The sequence below is a fragment of the Drosophila santomea genome, chromosome 3L (genome assembly GCF_016746245.2).
Source record: "Drosophila santomea strain STO CAGO 1482 chromosome 3L, Prin_Dsan_1.1, whole genome shotgun sequence".
NCBI lineage: Eukaryota > Metazoa > Arthropoda > Insecta > Diptera > Drosophilidae > Drosophila > Drosophila santomea.
Genome location: NC_053018.2, coordinates 22,096,826 through 22,118,614, shown reverse-complemented (window position 1 = coordinate 22,118,614; position 21,789 = coordinate 22,096,826). Strand labels below are relative to the sequence as shown.

The following is a 21,789-nucleotide window of genomic DNA, read 5'->3' as shown; positions in this document are numbered from 1 at the left end:
CGAAAGAGTATTATTGACTTGGAGGATGAACTAGGTGGTGGTGGGATTCGGCTGTGTCGGTTTTTTTTTTGGACGGGAAGTGAGGTTTTGGATCGTTTTAGAGTTGAACTGCAGTTTGAAGTACCAATTGGATCAGGTCCAGTTTATTATTGTCATTTTCAGTTGTGTGAAAAGTGTGCGATGCGTAGATTAATTCGGTGCAGGCCTTATCATCCTCACAATCATTGGCCTCCTGCTCATCCTCGGATTCGGCCGGGGCCTGCTGAACTTTTATTTAATACATGGTTGGTAAGACTAGATGCTAGGTTTATACAGTTAGATATTTATAGTTTTCTATTAGCTAGAACAGTTGGTTAAGCTAGCTTTCGATGCGAACTACGATCTAGGGGTGTGGAGGTGGAAAATTATACGATTTGTGGTGCTAGTTTGGGCATTGGCATTGGCTTTTAGCCGGGCTTACGACTTACAGGCTAAGACAAGTGTGTGGCTTAGGCTACGTATGGAACTTTGTTAATGACTCGACCGTTACCCGCCCTCTTTACCTCTTCTCCGTTTTGCACTTCAGCCCAACCGCCCACCTCCCCGGACCTCGTAATGGGCTGAACATATGAACGCACCGCCACTCCTCCTCTGAGAGTTGGCCTATACCCTACGAACTACAACGTACGACCGACGACCTCCTTATACCTTCTTTCTTTGTCAATTAGCAAGTCAATTCGACAAAATTGATGTTAGACAACAACACAAGCAACAAACGCTCACACATACAGAGAAAGATAGCTGATGGAAGGCTGAACAAGATCAATGCACTCACCTCATATTGATTAAGTATTGGGCCAGGGCCACCGAGTCCGGATTGCCGCTGATGGTGATGGTGCGGTCTGTATTGCCGCCCTCGCGCTCCTCGCAGTTGGAGATCCGGATCATGGCGCCGGATATTTGGCGAATCTCGGCGATCTTGGTGCCCCCCTTGCCGATGATGCAGCCAATCAGGTCGTTTGAGACGGTCATCTCGTGCTGCTGCTGCTGGGCTCGGTTTGCGGGATTCGCTGTACGCAGTTGCGACCCGGCCAGTGCAGCCAAGGCTGCTGGGGCAGAGCCTAGATTAGATTGGAAATCTGTCTGGCATCTGGCCGCAGAAGCGCTCAACTCACCTGTGTGGTTGATGCCCCCAGTGCTGGCCGGATTCATCCCAGCCAGGCCCAAGGCGGCCAGACTGGCCAGCGGGTTCTTGGCCACCTGTTCGCAGATCGGGACGAAAGTACAAAACGGATTAGATTGGATTAGACTCGGATTTCTTCTTTTTCGATGGGGCTCTGGGGCTTCGTGGGTTAAGGTGTGTGTGTGTATGTATACAGTTGGGTTAGTTTTTATCTATTAATCTGGGGTCAGGTCTGTTTTTTGGGGAGGGAGAGATCACAAGATCACAACACAACGCGTGTCAACTTCCAGTAACAGGATGGAACATAACAAAAGGGAAGTGGTTGGAACGGAAACGGAAAAGCGTCAAACAAATAGGTACAAGAACAGAATGCAATAGGAAAAGCAAACGGGATACAAGATTATGCTCAATCTTCAGTTCTTTTTACAAACACCATGAGGTTGGTTGTAATGGAATAGTATTTATCTTTGTACATGGATCCAGGTGTTCGGTTTCGAGTGTATGTAAGTATTTATTGTGCGGTGTAAGCTGATGTTTACGTATGTATCTGGTTTTTCGGCCGTCTAAAGCCTCAATTGGAGTGTTGCTCTGGATTATGGTTCTACACAATTTACAAGTTGGCTATACGAAATATATAGGTACGGAGACAGATAGATGGATGGACGAGAATAGAAAGAGATAGAGAAAGTTGACACATCGAATAGATTTACAGGGAATACACCTAAAGCAAACTTAGACTTGAATTTTTCTCACATAAACAACTTAATCCATAAGGATTTAGGGCGACATATCCTAAATATCTTTCACGTTTATTCTTGATTTTTCTCCGAAAAGTATGCTAATGCTTTTGTAAATAATTTCCGCTTTATTTTTTTTTAATCTGGGTTAGGTTGCCCTTTCTTGGGGCAAAATTCAATGCGTCCTCATTTTTTTCCTCTTTTCACCAATAGCACCTACAGCAAATAACATACACACACTGACATGCACGCACACATGTGCATGTAAACTAGGACTCGAAAGGGTGGAGATGTGCGGTGACTTTAGGGCTGGTAAATTGGGGATTCTGCACGCGCAGATTAATTTATAAATTAATCAAATCAAATGCAACACTTTCAAATATCTTTCAAATAATTGCATCTGAATGTTGCAGAGAGGAATAGGAAACACGGTGGCAGATGATTCACTAGAAAGGAGCGCACAAAAAAATTATAGAGAAAATCTCAAATAAATCATACAATATTCAATGCTTTGTGTGCTTTTATTTCTGTGTGCACGTGTGAGTTGGGAGATGCACCTGGGTGTGTATGTGTCTGAGTGGGGGTGTTTGTGTGAGAGCTTAGGAAACAAGAACTGAAATATTTATCAAAATGCAATACGAATTTGAAATGAAACAAATAAAACATGCGCTATGGAAATATTTTATGACCCAAAAATGAATTGCAACTCAATAAAGTTCAGTGACAGAGTGATGGTAGAGGACGGATAGGGGAAACTACAACGGATTATCTAGCAAAAATTGTCATACAAACTTGCGTGTGCTGGCATATTAACAAACACTTCTTGCCAAGCACAGACGGTACATATAAAAACGCTAACATACAGATACGAATAGAAAACAAGTTGAAACAATTTCCAAAACTATGAAAAACTTTAGCTTTGGCGAGAAAAGAGAAGGCAGCTGGACCCAATAGTGCATTTTTTTTTATCTTTTGGCTGGGATAAAGGGTTTGCATTCCAAGTCCCTTCGGTCTTATTTTTAGTGTAACCTCGGCCAACGACTTAATGGGGACAATATCTTCAGGGACCTGGACTTGGCCAAGGAGCTGCAGTTTGGCCCCATGTCATTGATATGTGGCCAGCGGTTCCGCCGACTGGGGATCGTAAAAGAAATGCCAAAGAGACTAAACTGGGTATACAAGCTACAAAAACCAAAACTGGGGGCTACTAAGAGGTTGCTACGACGGGTAGAATTACAACAGCAACATATGAAAAGAACTATAAACACTCAGAAAAACAGTCATCCGTGATCACCAGTAAGTTTTCCCAAGCCAATTCGACTAATTACAATTTTTAACTGTATTTCTGAGTGGTTTATAGTGTGATGCGGGGAGTGCAGGCAGGTGTTGGGGGACGGTACATCATCATGCTCTGCCTGGCGAAGTTGGGTTCTCGAGTCATGTTGCGTTTGATTATATTGGTTAAACGAGTACAGTTTTTTTCAAGAGTCTGGTGGAGATATTCGTGCTCTTGAACCGAATCGCATCGATAGCTTAAAACTCACATCGGGCATTTGCTGTAGGTGATGGTGGTGTGCTGGTATCGCTCCTTGTAAATGTGCCCCCTTTAATAAAGGATCCGCCAAGCCTGAGATACCAGCATGTAGGCCGCCGGTAGCCAGGGCAAGTGGAAATACTGGACAGGTCTATGTTCGATTGATTGATTGATCATTACGGTTATGTGTGTGTGTTTGGTGTGCATGTGTGGAATTACAATTGTGTTTTATGTGTTTTTCGATTCAAATTATGTGGCCAAGGAAGAAAGAAAAGTAGAAGAACGAATATTGTATACCACAAATAAATGTCTTTCAGAGCAAGTTGGTTAAGATCTTAACTTTGTAGTTGCTATGAAGAGATGTAAGCTTATCAGATACATGTTTAAATATAGACCTATCGCTAGAGAAACTCTTGTAGAAAGCTTTCGAGGCGTGTGTGCAGTTTCTGGTGTGGAGGCGGGGATTCTCAACGGGGTTTGTTGCAACGCAGAACAAAGTTAAATGATATAAGGGGGATGGACAAACAAAATGCTGACATCTAAGGGGGTTTATACTTTGACTTCGAGGGTTCGGTTTTAGGGCTCTGATGATCCAAGGGTTTGGAGGTTCATACAACAACCAATGCCGACAGATTCGTAAGGGATGAGGTACAGTTGCCAACTGCCTATGCTGCTATCACAAAGCAAATTCACATTGGGTACTCTATTTTATAGAAATGCATTTTACTGCAGCTCAAAAAGTTAACCCTCGAAAACAGTACCCATTGTGGACGAAATTGACAACTGTGGGGGCTCGCACACTACTGCCTGTATTAGGCTAACGAATTGTAAACCAACACCGACAATAACCAGGACCAGGAGGAGAGAGTGAGAAAGAGAGCGATTTGTGGAAAAGAGACGGAGAGATATCGCAAGTGGATGATACAGCTAGTTTTTGATTTATTACATTTTTTTGACATTAATTGAATTTGATGCGACAACAAAAACTTTGTCTGTTTTAGTTTTGAGAAACTTTTATTTTTCGTTGGGGCAATGGCTGGCGAGAGGGCTCTGAAGGTCGGAGAACTAAACTTTACTGTGCTGAACTGCACTGTACTCTAGTGGACGGAACTAACTGTACTAGGGCCTGAATTGGATTGCATGGAATTTAATTTGTTTGCTGTTTGTTTTAGCTGTTGTTTGCTATTTCCTGCGTTCTGTAGAGCACAAAATTCGATTTGGACATGGGATTTTTAAACGAGTTACAAACAATATTTATAGATTAGGATGAAAAGATAGTGACGAGAGAGTATTAGAGTGTAAGACATGTTGGGTTTGGACAGGATGGTATTGGAAAAGTATGCTGTTCTTAAAATGGCTATTGGCATTGTTGTTTTGGAGAAAACTGCTCTTTATTTGTTTATGAGGTGAACTCCGCAGTTTTATTGACTACTCATATGGACTTGTCCGTTGTAGAGAAATATATACTTTAATGATGACTGTACTACACGAAAATCAAGAGAGATATTAAGAGAACGCAGGTCTTTGGCAAATAAGTGAATATAGTAATATAAAGATGGGAGTTGAATTATTTAATATTCATTACGATACGATTAGTAAGCTGGCGCTTAAAGAGTTTTTAGGAGTTCATATTTATGTAGATCTTGTTGTGTCGAGGATTTGTTTAATAGATGTTGACTTTAAGTTCGGGTTGGATAGTTATGGCGGATACATGTACGTAGATGGGGTTTGGAGAGAAAGGTGGACTAGTGTAGTTTGAACATACTTCTTAACACACGCTGCCAGCGAGCCCTCTTCAGAACAGAACTTAGAGACACAGAGAGACTGAGCAGAGAGTGAAGAGAGAGAGTTCGAGCCCCCGCTCCCCGCGAGCCATTCTTTCTTTCACACGAACTCACTCGCCTCGCCACGCCTTGAACACTTTTCTCTGAGGTGGAAGAAACCCGAGGATTCTTCCCTCAAGATGCTGCGGATTCGATTCTCGGAGATTCTCGGAGATTCCCGGACACTCTCGCAGACTCTCACAGCGAGACAGAGACAGGTGCCGGGACAGTCTAAGAGAGAGACCAAACGCGCACGCACTCTCCTCGCAGACACACGCTCTTAACCTGAGAGAAGAGAGTGCAAAAGAAACTAAAAGCAAAACAAAATTACATATTTTAAAGTTTATTTTAAATAATTTCGTTAATTATAATCGGCGATGCGATGGCTGTAAAGTTTGTTAACACATTAGTTTACTGTTCGGGATCACCACTTGGACTTGAAAATATATGAACCTCATGGGTACGACGATTGGGAGCGGTAATCGGTTCGGTATTGGTTTTAGAATCGGTATCTTTAACGGTAATCGGTACAGTAGATTGTGAGGTTTGGGCTTAGAAGGGTCAGAAAAGGGTCACAAATCGCAGGAGTTTTTTCTATGGACTGCAATCAGGGGTCTCCAAGTGAAGAGATTTAGGAAAAAGAGGGGAGGGACTTGTGGACGGTGTTGCAAATAGCAAATAATTATCGGGGTCTATAGAACAAGGGAAACTGGCAGTGGATATTCGGCGGAAACACAAGAGAGAGAAAAATATGGACAGAGAAATATAATGACATAAACTGAAGAAATATTAAAAGGATAAATAGAAAGTGAAGTCGCGCAGTAACCAAAAAGATAGTTGGGCTTGGACGGGACAAACTCAAATATGTAGATACGAAATTGTTTAGCTGGACTCATGTGGGGTCGGTTAAGATAGAGACAGAGCGAGATATATAGCTGCGGTGGCAATAGAGTACACAACACTGTTCACTGATCTTAACAACACGTATAGCCTAGTTTTCTGGGTGCGAATTCGGCCAGACGTCCACCTACATACCTCTTGTGTGGGCACCGCATAGTTTCCTTGGATGGTAAAGGCCTGTCCATTGGCCAGGATGACGGGGCCAGTAACCTGCGGTTTTGGTCGGTACGGGATGGTAGCACCGCGTGGTGGGGACTGTTTAAATAAAAGAAATATAAATTTACGGAAATAAAAGGAAACTTCTAATAAACTTCGTCGACTGAAACCCTATTTGGAGTAGTTCCTGAATAGTGTATAGCAAACTCACCTCCAACATGACAAGACATATCTGATAGATGCACTGGGTGATCTGCTCGGCACTGCCGCTCAAAGTTACCGCCCGCTCTGTGGAGTTGGGTAGCATTTCACTGGCCACTTGGATGGAGCAGCCCGTGGTCTGACGAATTTCCTTGATCTTTGAACCACTCTTGCCTGTCCCGAGTGCGAATTGATGGCATTAGTGGTGATTACTGGTTATGTTTCTAATCCGCTTACCAATTAACGATCCACATTGACTGGCGGGCACAATCAATCGAATGGGTATTTGAGTTTTTCCAACTTTGCCTACATCATTGAACTGCGAGCACCACTGAAACGGGTCAGAAGTTAGTAATGTGAATTGGAAAGTAGGGTGTGTGTGTTTGTGTGTGTATGGAGTTGACTATAATAGGGAATGCCCAGTTGTACCGCACACATACCTCTTCGAACTTCTTTGTAATGAGCGTAAATGCCGAAAAGATTGCATTAGTTGTACCAGACACAGTCACAATACGTTCCGGGCATGACCCATCCGAAATGTTGATTTTGGCACCAGACTGGGGGAAGAATACCGAATTAGTTGCGGATTTGTTAAAACTTTTTGGATGAGGGACTTACCTCTTCACGAAATCTGTTGACAATTTCACCCTTTTTACCAATAATACTACCAACCTCCTGCAAAAAGGAAAAAACGTGGAAAACATGTTGATTATTATAGTTGGGAAACATGTTGCAAAGAAACTTTTAAATGCTTTTAAGACGTATCTGGCTCGATACCATCTCCGCACTTGTGGACATCGAAAAACCCTTAAGTGAGTTTCATATTTTTGTTATTTGTCTGAAACTGTCAGCGACGAAGCCCAAATTTGATTAAATATTAAGTTATATTATGCCGGAGCATACAGCAGAAGAGCAATGGCTCTGCGTGTGTGAGTAACTACTTTTGCATATTTAATTGCCACAAAAAGCATTTCACACGCGCCGCACCCCGCGTCACCCACAGTGGCAGCCAGAAAACCCAAACCAACCCGAAGCGATCCCATTTTCCGTTCACAGTCAGTCGCCGGTCGTCCCTGGAAACTGTCGCACGTAATGAAATTTGCGGCCAACGCGTTTTACGCGTTTTAATTGATTGTAAATATCAGCACTGCCACAGCCAGTAACTGAGTTTTTAAACAAAAACCATTGCGAAAATTAAAAGCGCTGTGTCGAATGGAAGGAGATGAACTACAAATAGGATATGGCCAAGAAGTATCCTCCTTTTGGGCAGCAATTGTGTCGCAGCACGAGCGTGGTTCCCACCTTGCGGATAGGGTAATCAATATTTATCAATGGAGTTCAAAAAGGGAAGTTTCGTTGTTAAATGAAAGCTAAAGTAAAGGCATTGCTTTACATAAAATATGATAAGAGGGCCTTCAAAGAAAGCAATTATGTTAACCTATAAAACTAGATAAAATATAAAATTTTGACTGTAATAAGCGTGCAAATAGCCAATTCAGCTTTTTGCTCTTAAGGATTTCAAGCAGACTACTGGCAAATTGCCTCTGTTGAATATGTGCTCCCCATTTATATTTCAAACCATTTATTTGGTCATTTTAAAATGTTGCCACTCTCGGTCATTCATTTTGGTGGCCGTAAACCATAGAACAACCTTCACAAATCCAAAGTGTAGCAATCCATTGTGCCAGACTAAAAGGCTAAAAGAGCGCACCCAGAGTCAGCGTATACATCTTGATACGGGCATCTTGCCAGACAAAATGCAGGTTGGGCAAAACAATTTGCGAGGGAAAACTGCCTTCGCCTTCGATCCTCCCCTCACATTATCTGATTTGTTATGCGGTGCTTGCGTTCTGGCCGCTCTTCGCTAGAAAATGTATGCCCACAAGAGCGAAATGAATGCAGCCCAGTTCATTCGGCAGAATAGATATTTATTGTACACAAATGTCAGAGCGAATTGGTATAATTATTGCCGTAGGTATTGTCGAACCCAACTCAGATGCGTTTTACGCCTGTCTGCACTCATAGACGAATTTCTAGGCGACCAGAGCAATTTATAGGACAAGTTAGCTGTCCCAGATATATGTTAATTGTATTTGCGCCACGACATCTAAGTGCGGAGTGGCCTAGAGACTACGCACTTTCGGTGGCCCTCGCAGCCATTCAGGTTGATGGCTGCTCATCAGCGCCTCGGCCTCGTCATCATCATTAATAATGTGGCTAAAAGCCGCTCGGATGCCCACCCAGAGCCCCCATTCGCCCAGTGGGTATCTTCCATTCAATTATCCCGTTGTGATTGTGGGCCAGTTCAGTTCCGCTCAGAAGTTTGCGCAATTTGCATAAACCGGATCTCATCCCCATCGTCCGACCTAAATCCGACGCCGTTTTATTACTGTGAATAGAGCGAAATTCGGGACTTTCACTTGATTGCATTGATTTGGCCTTTGCCCATTTCAGCCGCCTCATCCACCCACAGACACCCTGCAACTCGGCTGTTCGAATGGCCTACCACCAGTCGGCAATTAAATTCACAGCATTCCTCCACACAGCTCCTGCTGCAACAATGAACCAGCGCATTTGGCATTTTCGCATTTTCGCATTTTCGCATTTTCCGATTTCCACATGCGTGCGACTCTCACATGTGAAAACACTTTGCGGCTCGGCCCGGCTGGAACATTTCGACTGCATTTTGACGAATTGAAAGTTTTGGATTTGGGACACACAGCTCGTTGGGCTCAGCCCGATTCTGGCTGGCAATGCTTGCATAAAATATGCATAGGAAAGTGACATGCAGGCGGGCGCCATTTCAGAATGCCCACATCCCGTCCTGTGGTCAGGAAATAAGATTTTATTGTTCGTTGTTATTGATTTCGCTTTGTTTTCCAGCTCAAGGGACTATTACGACTTGGTTGGCCTTTCGCCAATATATAGAAAATCAGAGCTTTTATTAAAGTGAAAACAGATTGGGGATTAGGCTTAATACAATTATGATTATTTGAGTATTATTATTTTATGAGTATATAACTATGAAGAATAAGTAAATACACTCTGGAAGTATATAAGCATAATCTAACTTGTGTGTATTGATCGATAATAGATACTAGAAGAACTAGAAGATAATGAACTAAATTATTTATTGCAATAGCCGTTCTAACTCAGTTTGTTAGATATACCCTGGTTGCATAACAACGATACATACATAAATCTCCTAAACCATCCTAAATTGTTTGCGCACATCTCTTTGTATTTTTCCACACAATATTCAGCCAAGCACATTTAAGGCTAGTTCCATTTATTACTATAGGGCGAAACATGGACTCCCCTAAAGATTATGGCAATAACAATGGCATCGGAAAAGAGAAACAAACAATAACTGAAAACGCATTAAAGCTAAGGTCCGAAGAATAGACAACGCTAATTGCGGGCCACAATAAAAGCGGGGGAAAAGATTTTTTGATGTTAGTAGAGCAGGCAGTAAAAAGACGGTGAAAATAACGAGAAAAAGAAAACAATCGCAGCTTTGGCCTTAACTTTAACTCAGACAACAACCGAAAATTGTTGGAGTAGCATGACTTGTCCCATGTTTTAACCCTCTTCCAATCTCTGCGATTTTTGGTCTTAGTGTGCGGCGTTGAAAATTGTATAAAAATAAGTGAAGTGCAGCAACATAGCGGCAGCCACACTGGCAACACCATCAGCAGCAAAAAATCTGCGACAGCCATTGCGAAACCGTGAGAACCATTTATGGGAGCTGCAGTTTGCTGTTGCAAAGGAAAAATGCAAGAAAAACTTGCCACAAATGCTGGAAAATGCAATCTGGCAAAGGGGCAGGGGATGCAGGGGACGGGCGAGCTCACATATGGCCTGCTGTGGCACACATGTGCCACTTCCCCTCCTTCTCCTTCTCCTTCGCCATCCCACCATTCCATCCAATAAATCATCCAGCGCATTTGTCGCCCTGCAAACTTTTCAATTCGCATTTTTGGCTGTAGTCTCTTATTGTTGCCCTGTTGTTGGTGCTGCTGCAAGCAGTCGGAACGCAAAAAATTTTAAAATTAAATTATTTACAATTTGCCAGGGCCAGATGCTGGACAGGGCCATGCCACGCAGCAAGTGGCACATTCTTAATTTGATTAAATAACGAAAACAACGCACGGGCTAAAGAGAAATGTCTCCTGCAGGCGAAGGGATACTGAAATGCACTCCGGGAGAGCTCCGAGCCTTAATTTAGGTAATTGAGTTGGAAAATATAGTTGTGGCGATGAAAACAAAACTAACAACTCCTAATAACGTCCATACATTTGGAAACGAATGTATTGAAATCCATTGCACAACCAAGCCCTTAACTCGGACGCTTTGGAAAATAGTTAATTAAAATTAGGCAAGTGCTTGGGAAATGTGGCAGACTGGGACGAAAATTCACATAAAGGTGCCGTCCGTCGTCGGCATCGTGCAATTTCACTAATTAAAAATGCATGATTCAGAAATAAGAACAACTGCAAACTACAGCAAATATCTCTGTCTACTGCCCTGACAATTCTAGGCGAGAGAGCAACCCACATTTCTGTTTTTTTCTATGCAATTTGCGTATGGCTGCCAAGAAATGAAAAGGTGTACAGAAAAGCGAACAATTTAAAGAAATCCAAGCAGCCGGGCCCAAAAACAAAGGAAAATGTGCTCTCTTGCGCACTCCGTCGCTCGATTGCATGGCAAAGTTGTTTATTTTCCCTCCCAGTTTTCATTTTTCATAAATTAATTAACTGCATCACGACTTCGAACGCGACTGCAACTGCGATTTTGACTCAGACCCAGAGACTGAGTGCGACATTCGTCATGAAAATAATGGGCCAAAGTTAATTAGAGACGATGGAAAATGTCTAAAATATATACTTGGGAAACAATGGCAACTCTGGCCTTGCACTATTCTCTGCCCTTAATCGTATGCACTTTTGTGTCGCTGACTGTACCAACCCACAGAAATTTTATACTCAATTTTTCAATAATGAATATTTGCAATTATGACCGGCTTGCAGATTTATGCGATGATGACTCCAATTAATCACAAACGGCAATTAAGTTCAATATTATTAAACTTGTTTTGCTTCCCCAATTTTTATTAATATATTAAATGCTGAAAATGCAGCGCAACAATAAATGCCTATATCTTGTTCATTGCATTGTAATGTTTTAAAGTTTGGCTACAAACTTAATTTACAAATCCCTAATGGTTCCCTCTTGTCAAGGGAATTCATGAGACCAAACCTATCCCAATAATACAATAATAGTTAAATTTTATCCTGTCTTATACCATAAAACAAACTCTCCGCTCTTTAAAGACAATAAAGTTTTAAATATGGATACGGCTGTCGAGATTTGTGTTCAATTAATTTTCAAGCCAACTCAGTTGACGATACTTGGCTGTTTATTTGCCGCGCTGAACTGGCGTTTCTTTTTCTGTTTTTCCTGCTCGCCACTTGATTTGCATTAAGCTTTAAATGTATTCACATCTGTGGGGCAGTTGAAAAAGGCGCATAAATCATGCTAATCTATAACTATCGATCAAAAGACCAGCAACAGCGACAAACGACAGCCTTAGTCTGTCGGCGCCGCACAAAAGTGTCTTGGGAATTTATTGCCCGAATCCTTGTGCTTGCAAGAAAACGAAAATAAAATCTCGGCAAATGTGTAGAACTGGCATTTGCATTTACACAATATTTATTCTTGCACATTCTGTAAAAGCCGAAAAGTGCGCCATTACTTACGAGATCCGCGATCGGCGAAGGGATTTCACACCAGGTAGCCAAATCTCTGCTAGAAAGACTCTACCCCCTCTCCGTTTCGGCTTAATTTGCTTTCTTTGTGTGCTTGGCTGCTGCTTCTGCAATAAATTGTCGCGTCTAAACATATTTCTGGCCTTTTTGCCAATTTTCGACTGCACATCATGTAACGAGCCCCCCTCCCGCACACCGCAATGCACAGCACCTGTCGCCTTAGATGCACCTGCCTCGGCCCCTCAAATCTTGATGGCATAAAAATAATATGCAACAACGACGAAAGACTTATAATTAAATCGATGCCTGGGCCAACCCGCTGCAAATCAGCTTCTGCTGGGAAACAGACTAAAAAAGATTAATGACGGATTGCCTACTCAACACGTGCTGGGGAGTTGGGCTCCCCCATCTTCTGGCCAAGATCGCTAAAGTGGCAAGCCTCTCATCTCATCGCATCGCATCGAATCTTAACTCAACTCAAGAAACAACAACGACTCTGGATTGTTGTTGGCTACTAATGTGGTTGAACAATAGTTTTTAATGGCTGTTGGCTCTTATTAAATAAATAAGCAGCTATTTAGGGTTTGTTTTCTATCTCTTTGTTTAATGCCGCTTTCAGCTTGACTACTTTGACTGCAGTGAATCAGTCAGTGAAATGAAGAGTCTGGTGTTCAATAAATGTCTTGCTTGCTTGATATTGCTCTTAAGTAATAGCAATCTTGAATAAACGCAAAATCAGAAACAGCACAACAATTGCTTCTGCCGTACTTTGGTAAGATTGATTAAACAATATTTGAATGGAACTATTATCGCATCATTTACGTCAATTGAACTCTCAATTCACATATTTTTTCACAGCAAGAGAATCGCTTCGGGGTATTTATCCTGAGCAATTGCTATCAAAACATTTCCCTTGATTAAAGCACAAACAATGCGCTGTTGTCCTCGATTTGTGGTTAATTTCGTCCCGGTAAATATTTTAATATTTATTTTGATATGCCATCATTTGGCAACTGGTTTAACCTGTCGCCCCGCAGGCCGAGTTGCTATGCAAAAAAGGCTCGTTGAATGTCCGTTTCTCCGTACAGCATTTACATATGATATGAATGCGATGTGTGTTCGAATTTTGTTTTTGTGGCCAATGAAAGCAATTTAGTGTAGTGTAGTGTATTTTATTTGTTTTTGGTTTTATTGCTCATAGCTGGGAGCCGTAATGATTGTTTAATAACCGATGCCTTACTTCGTCTCGTTTTTATGGCCCTGTGTTTATATCTCTACGCATTTATATACAATCATATATCCCCGACTCCCACGCGACTTTTCACTCACTGCCCCATTTCATATACCTTAAATGCAATGGCGTAATGCGTGTCGTGGCGCGTATTTAATTATAATTTGCATACAAAATTCACGCGTTAATGTGTAATTTTTTCAATAATGTTCGCTCTGGCTGGGTTGCCCTTTGTTTGCTTTCCCATTCTGCGCCTGCCATCACAGTTATTGATTTTGTGCAAATTGAAAACAAGGTCCATAAATATTTAAGATGTCAGAGCTCAATGGTGTGCATAAAAGCGTTTATATTCTGAACACTTTGATTGGACGTCGCAGGAGTGATGTGGCTCTAAAGACTAAGCTTTCTTTTTTACATCTATACATATTAACTTATAAATTTATGAAATATACATTTATATGGAATGTCTATACAACTTTTAATGGGGTGTCATAGAGTTGTTCGAACAACTCTCTGGGTTAAGTCATAGATGTCCATAGAGGCCAGTGTTTTTGTTACATTTCTAAAATACTTTAAAATAAAATACAGTTTGGCTTACCTTTCCTTGCATAATCAGCCTTATTGTGAGTGTCACCGAAGGATCCTCGTGTTTGATGGACGCACCACCCGCACTGCTGCTCGTGTTATTGTCTTCCATGGTATCTATTTTGCTGGCTTTGTCTTAACGCGATATGGATGAAAATGTATGTGGATCTGACCGTACTCGGCGGTCTGTATCGCTGCAATTGTCTTTTGCGGGGTCACCTTCTGATTATGTTGTGGATTTTGTAAATATAACTTTGCTATGCGAGTATATCAATCATAAATGACCAATACACGTACTAAACATATAGATATTTTGGCTACTTTGCTTGCATATGCGTATGTTTTTTTCTAGATAAAATTAAATTGGTGGTGTCTTTTACTAGTCGTACTACGTTGTTGGCTTAAGCTCGCTGCGTTCTCTGCTGCTCGTATCTTCAAAGTTATTATTCAAATGCAACAAATAATCACGGCTACGAAAATATTTCTTGTATTTACGTGTTCAAAATTTTTGTATATTTATTGTTGAGCAAAAATACTGTTGCTTAGCTTATGCATTTAGAGATGTATATTTGTTGGGGTGCCTAAGCTGAAATCAGACAGAAGAAATTGAAACGGTTAGTGAGGCACGCATAAATCATTTGAGGCATTTTTAAAATGTAATTTGCCATTTAGAAATTTTAATTTTCCACTCGGCCCAATAAATCACGAAATTAGTCTAATTAGTTTATGCACAGAGTGCCAGCAATGCATTTAATCACATTCCCATGCTGAGTTCACGACTTCCGGCATTTTTGGCTGAGCTGAACGAACAACGACAATACGGACGGGACGTGAGGTTCCCTACCCTACCGGACTCGTTCATCATCCACATTTTTCTGGCGGAGAGTTGGCCACTGTCCTGGGCCTGTTTGTAATTTTGATATGAAATTCTTCTATCTCTGGTTGTTCGGACTTTTTTTGAACCTGCGCCAAGTTTTTCCGCATATTCCAAACGTTGCGCTTCATATGAGTGTGTACTTGAGCTACAGATATATACATATAATATTGATGTACTCCCGCTGCTGTTGCTGGGACGTTTCTTACGCTTGAAATCACTTCATATGAAATTTAGTACAGATACTCGTACAAATTTTCGCTGGTTCCCTTCTGCCCCGCCCCTGTCAACGAATTCCCAGCATAACTCGATGTACCCCGTGTTCACATGCATATGTACGAATATGTACAAATGTTGCCGACAACATCGGCATCAGGCAAAAATGATTCCCGGGGGGCACAAGAAATATTTGCGCAGCGACCAACGCGATGACTACCAAAAGCTTCCTGTCATTTCCCGCGGCTTCTCTCCCCACCCCTGCGCCACACATACCCATTCCCATCAGGGGTGCATGATGGCAGAGTTGTTTATGAAATTATGCGCACTAATTCCCCATGTAACGGTGGCTCAGCTCACCTAGACAGAAAGAGGAATACCGTTCTGAAGTTCGGTCTCCCCGTCAAAAATGCGCATATTTTGTCCGAGTCCGCTGCACTTAACTTTTGCCTGGATAAAAGGCTAAATAGAAAAAGCTCCTCCACGGCCACGCCTTATTTGAAGTCTGCCCTAAGAAACCTATTCTGGGAAACGGCAAGCCATCTGTCGTCTTGGAGAGCCCGCCCGGTTCTCTACCTACACAATCTCATTACAGGTTCTATCAACCCATGATTACTGACATCCCTCCACTTGATATGTCATGTCTGGTTACAAAAGTTATTGAGTTCCTTTCATCCTCTAGTCTGCACTAGATTCGTTGAAAAACAGGCAGAAGGAAGCGTTTCCGAACATATCAAGTATATATATTCTTGATTAAGATCGATTGCCAGTCGATCTGGCCATGTCCGTCCGTATAAACGTCGAGATCTCAGGAACTATAAAAGATAGAATGTCGAGATTCTGGAGACTTATACGCAGCTCAAGTTTGTTCACCCATGTTGCCACGCCCACATGGGCGCCTAAAGCTGCCACGCCCACACTTTTAAAAAATGTATTGATATTTTTTCTTTTTTTATTAGTGTTGTAAATTTAAATCAATGTGCAGAAAATTTTTTCCACGCCCACCATAACGCCCACAAACCGCCCAAAACTGCCACACTTTTACAAAATGGTGTAATATTTTTTCACATTTTTGTTACTCTTGTAAATCTATCTCGATTTGGTAAAAATCTTTTTGCCACGCCCACTCTAACGCCTTTAAACCGCCAAAAACTGTCACTGTGGAAATTTCTTCCTCGCACTTCAACAAGATGAGTAGCGGGTATCAGATAGTCGAGGAACTCAACTATATCGTTATCTCTTGTTTTGAAATGATATTGATGCCGTTATTCGTAGGAAACCGTTCCCGACCGTATGATGCACATTTGTTCTTGATCAGGATAACTGCCCTAGTCGACCTACATACATTCGTATGCATGTCGAGATCTCGGGAACCGTAGAGCTACAACTCTTTTTAAAAATTTCGAATTTTTTATTTTCTTTTTAAACTCTTTTAAAAATTTCAAATTTTTTATTTTCTTAGAACATTGCTTTGTGGTTTTTTAAGACCGTTCCCGACCGTATGATGCACATTTATTCTTGATCAGGATAACTGCCCTAGACGACCTACATACATTCGTATGCATGTCGAGATCTCGGGAACCTTAGAGCTACAACTCTTTTTAAAAATGTCGAATTTTTTATTTTCTTTTTAAACTCTTTTAAAAATTTCAAATTTTTTATTTTCTTAGAACATTGCTTTGTGGTTTTTTAAGAATGTCTTGCGTGTATATTTACTAGGCTTATATTCTACGAATCCTTTTTCCAGTCTGTCCGTATCAAAGATGAACGCAAATTATATATTACATATCTACCTTCTTCCTGCCTAACTGAGCTGGCAGTATGTAAATTGCACTATAGGTATGACAATAGAGGCACCGTTGAAAACCAGTCATTTTCCCTGCCATTCCAACCCAGCCACCGAACAAACCTATGTTAATATCTATGGCTCGACTCTGGGAACGCCCGCAGTGATGTCTTACGGTTGCACACCAGGGAATACCGAAGTTGAAGGTCGGGGGCGGAGGAGAAGCTACGCAGCAGGAGCCGGCAGGGTAAAAACAATGACAATTCAGGTTTCACACAATAGGGGATTTTGTGGGGCAAGGATTAGGAGAGGGGTCCGCGAGTGTCCAAGCCAAGTGCAATTTTGTTGAAGGAATGTGACCAGAAAGGATGGGCTGTGAAAAATGAAGATGTCTCAACGAAACTCTATTCTTTAGACCCATCCAACTCGTTTTCGTCTCTCAACTTATTATCAATCATACGCACTGTGTGACAGACGGACAGACGTACTTTAGCTTTAACTCCGACTGTATTCCCACTTTTTAATGACTTTTTCTTGGTGGAGAAGGAGCATAGCATAACTAGTTTTCTTTTAATTAATTCGACATAAAAATGCCAATGTCTGTAATGGCAGCCAAACCAGTTAGCTTTCTAATTTTCTTTGGCTTTCCACACGCACACACCGAGGACGTCAGAGATAGTAAATGTGGCTTGGCTGTGTGAAAAGATTTCTAATTTCCTGCAAGACAAAAAAAAGCCACAAATCACAAAGAATCTGCTCATCCGTTCTCTGCTCTTGTTCTCCCCAGCCAACTTCATAAGAGTTGGCATATTGGAGTAACCCCGACATAAACTTGTGTTTCTAACTCATTTACATTCTCAGACATTTCAATTTAATTCAAAATTCTGGCAAGCGAGACAGCAAAATATGGTTTAATATACCGAATGACCTAGGATTTTTCCTTTACATGTTGGACCACCTCAAACAAAAATAAAACATGTACACAGACACAATAAATGCTAAATGCTGAACGCGACACACACATGTCTCAAAAGTGCTGTCATGTACTCGACGATGAGTTGGAAAACGGAAAAACGGAGTGGAAGAGCAACTTTGTTGACGCCGTTGACTTTATACGTCAATTTCATCGTCGTCGTGAGGAGTTTTCGTTTCGTTTATAGCAGTCAAGGGAAAATGAGAGGAGGCACTGTGGCAGGGACCCGGGGTTTCGACTGCAAGCAAACGTCAACAGCAGGCGGAGGAGGCTGTTACTAGAAGGCTTTCACATCGGCTGTCTTTCCTAGTCACCAGACCTGGCTCCTATGTCAAGTTGTCGTTGCCGTCGACGTCGTTGTTGTGGCCAAGTCAACCGCATCATCATCGTCATCGCCGCCGTCATCTGCCTTTAACTACATTTTCGTTACACTGCTCACCTTGGCTAACTGTATGTTTTCGCTATTCTGCAAATATCCTGGAATATTGTTATTTACCTAATTAGTTATTAAAACGTTTGATGAGCGGTACCAAAAAAAAGGTACTAATGGGTGGCATATAAACACGTTTTCATCACTTAATGTAATGTAGGAAAATAACCAGTGATTATATGATAAAATATAACCCAGAACTTTCGACATCTCATGATTACAGAATTCATTTTTCAAATTAATTATGCACATGTGCAGTTGTCCTAGCAAAGGGGCTGGAGCTGTGCGCTGAACAAGGATATCTGTGGGTAGGCTGAAGGTATAGTAGCTTGGGGGCTGCGACAGCAAAGCGAAAACTCATTAAATTGCATAATTATGTGTACACACACGACCTGAACCACATACCAAAACTCTGTCGTCTCCTGTAATAATATTAATATTTATAACGTAAAATACTGAAACAAACTTTCCAGTCGAAAATGGTCAAGGATTTTAGGATAGCTTGACGTTCTTGGGCCGCAGTTCTAGGTCTCTTGATTTGGTCCCTTGGCAGCACTTAATAACTTTTCGGTCATGATTCCCGCTTCTCGTCATAATTTGATACGGCGGATGCCACTCAGACACAGTCCCAGAGAACTTTAAAACATTTTCCACTTGCCAGTTGAAGAGTTTCCTCTCGCAAGGGTGTTTCTTTCTTTTTCCTCAAAGTAGAATTCTTCTTTGCCACCTAACCCAACGAGGAGCTGCAAGTGTTGCAGAAACATTTAATTACCAGAGAACAGAGTTTAGGGGGAAATTATAGCATACTTTCGTGGATTTGACACAGAAAGGGAGAAGCAAATGGCGACTGCCATATTAATTTGTGTCAAATAAGTAAAACGCAATTAAACGCACATGTCATCGCGTGGGCAAATGGCCAATAACCATGCGAAGAATGGGTGAAACATGGGCGGAAAATGGGTGGAAAGTGGGTGATAGCACCCAGCATCCGTAGCTATACAATCGATACACAAACAATGCGCCCTCGCTCCGGGAATTCCAACTATAACCAGAGAGTGAACGAATTGCCCGGGAATCCCTTAATATGATGACCTATTAAAATTACTCTATGCCATAACCATAGACCCCCACTCACCAGAAAAAGCAATCTTTTTCCGTGCCTATTACAGCATTTCGATGTGTATTGTATAGTTTCCTTCCAAAAGGGATTCCCCCACGCTCCTCTATTAATGGTAAAATGATATTCCTCACTAGTCTGTCCGCGATGATAAAGCAATTATTGGCCATCAACGGGGAGCAGCCGCTGGATCCAAAAAGCCAGCAATGAGTACGTGAGTCGTGAGTGGGTTACGGCTTTGATTGTCACGTGGCTGTCACTTCCACTCACGGAAATACCCCAATTTAATTTCCAATTACTTTGGCTTATGGCCGGTCCCTATACAATCTGTTGCCTAAGCTTCTGCCTTTATGTTGGGCTAAGGATTTGCATATTTAGGAGAAACAACCCCTCATATTGATTCCCTTTTAATGACTAAAACTAAACTGCTGAATTAATAAATAAAGATGCATGAGTAAACTAAACATTTTCATTCGGAATGCCTTAACCTGAATTTCAAGAGTTGAGTTTTGACTTGATTATGTCAAATACAAAACAGTCTCCGGAGGCTAGAGCATCCGCCGACCTAGTTAAAATAATTCCCCATTTCGGCTGCCTTTTATGGCTGCTGCTGGCTTCAAAGGCTGCTGTTTGAGATTATGGTTCTTGACCCGGTCATCAGTCTAATTAAATGTCACTTCGCATTGCCCGACGTTTAGGTATCCAAATACTTTGAATGGGCAAGGGGGCTTGCTTCTGGCTGTGACACATATGTATATCATCGTTTTGTCTTCCTTTTCATCATCATCCACACGACGATGGATGATAAAGGATGGTGATGCCAGGCAGAATGAAAAAGTTAAAACATGGTAGAGGAAACCTGTGCCAACATTTTTGTCACTCCTGTCATTGTTTGTTGCATTGTCTCTCTGTGTATCATCCAGCTCCCCACTTCACCACTCATGTGTTTGGCTGTGACATAATCCTTAATCCTTCTACTTTATTGTGCATTTACGTTTCCATTCCGCCAGTCGGTCCAAATCATTTCCAGCTCTAGCTCCTCGTTTCGACATTAAAATCCCCCCGATGGCTCTTTGTTGTCGCTGCCCGGCCACACGCACAGTGTCAGCAAAAAGTTTAACAACAGCCTGTGCGCTCGGCTTCCTGATAATAACTTTAATGAGGCCACTCACTGCAGCCGAACTGCCCGAGATGCACGTTTAAAATACGACTTTCTGGCGGATTCATCATTTTAGGGGTAGTAAAATGAGAACTATTTGCGACTTGAATGCATGTATGCAGAACCGAAAGAATGCTTATTGAGGGAGTTTTTACAAGTGTGGTAATTACTTACTGGGTGAAGCGAAAATAGTTGGTTGCGTTCAATGTGGTAAAACATTTTTTTCGTTGACGATTTGGAATACTTTACCCATCAATTAGAAATTATGTTTTTGCTACACCCATCAGTTTTAAACGCTGCATTAAAGTGATGTAAATTTTTATATGACATTTGGATAACTTCGTCATCGCGCATCCTGTTACGGGGCTGTTTGGTATGAAATTCCCTGTATTCCAATAAATTATCCTCGAGGTTTCCTACCGATTTCCATTTACCGCATTTCCTCACTTTAGAACGCACGAAGAATAAACCATTTGCACAGCTCTTCTTTTGCTCCTCATTTATTTGCACTAACGCGGTCAATCACACCTTGTCTTTCTGCAAATGATCTGCTGTGTTCCGTTCTATTCTCTCTGCTGTTCCGTTGGTTGTCGCCTGCTAGGCTTTAAGTATGTGCCAGATACATTTTCTTTGGCTGCCGATTTACGCTCTGCACCCTACACTAATTACAAAGTGCACCCGCCCTCCGTATTCCCCCAGCGTCTTCTTTCTTTCCTTCTTTTCCTCAGTGCAACGAATTCTCGCGTCTCATAAATTAAGTAGGCCACCCATAGACAAGTGAATACGGACGCCACCTAGCTTTTGCTGCAGCTCAGCGGGCTTAGGTCCAAGATGGAGGCGCATCTTTATTAACGCCGTCGACGTCAACGGGGCGAAACATTACAAATGTTGCCTCGCAAGAAAAGAACAGAAAAGGAAAACACACACGCAGCATATGGACTTGCACCTGTGTAGCGTGTACGCCTGTCTTGAGACATCGTCATCGTCTGCTTGAAGAAATCTTATTAAAAACAAGAGGAGAAAACTAGAAAAATAGGGAGAAAAAACAGGCGACTGAAAAATATGGCCCAGGCCATGTTTGTTTCTATCTTTGTTTGTTTTGTTGTTGCAGTAGCGAAAGGCACCGTTGCAAGTCGC

General features: G+C 41.8%; 1 protein-coding gene and 1 long non-coding RNA gene across 21 annotated transcripts in view; one reads left to right on the top strand and one right to left on the bottom strand.

The window, feature by feature from the left end:
- LOC120449495 (poly(rC)-binding protein 3) overlaps nt 1–21,789 on the bottom strand; it is an 89,711-nt gene that overhangs the window by 9,236 nt on the left and 58,686 nt on the right. For 4 of the 20 annotated variants that reach the window (XM_039631980.2, XM_039631979.2, XM_039631978.2 and 1 more), the window contains 9 exons: nt 14,111–14,683; nt 7,132–7,188; nt 6,954–7,070; nt 6,751–6,844; nt 6,524–6,687; nt 6,292–6,411; nt 3,444–3,584; nt 1,155–1,239; nt 815–1,100 (listed from right to left, as the gene is read on the bottom strand). In XM_039631980.2, coding sequence (XP_039487914.1) covers nt 815–1,100; nt 1,155–1,239; nt 3,444–3,584; nt 6,292–6,411; nt 6,524–6,687; nt 6,751–6,844; nt 6,954–7,070; nt 7,132–7,188; nt 14,111–14,209 — 1,163 coding nt within the window. In that variant the 5' untranslated portion in view covers nt 14,210–14,683. Of the gene's footprint in view, nt 1–814; nt 1,240–3,443; nt 3,585–6,291; nt 6,412–6,523; nt 6,688–6,750; nt 6,845–6,953; nt 7,071–7,131; nt 7,189–14,110; nt 14,684–21,789 lie in introns of all 20 variants that reach the window. The other 16 variants (XM_039631986.2, XM_039631995.2, XM_039631988.2 and 13 more) reach the window with 14 other exon arrangements.
- On the top strand, nt 16,809–18,491 carry LOC120449497. Its single transcript, XR_005616200.2, has 3 exons — nt 16,809–17,026; nt 17,084–17,220; nt 17,835–18,491. It is a non-coding gene; the product is annotated as an uncharacterized LOC120449497 (long non-coding RNA).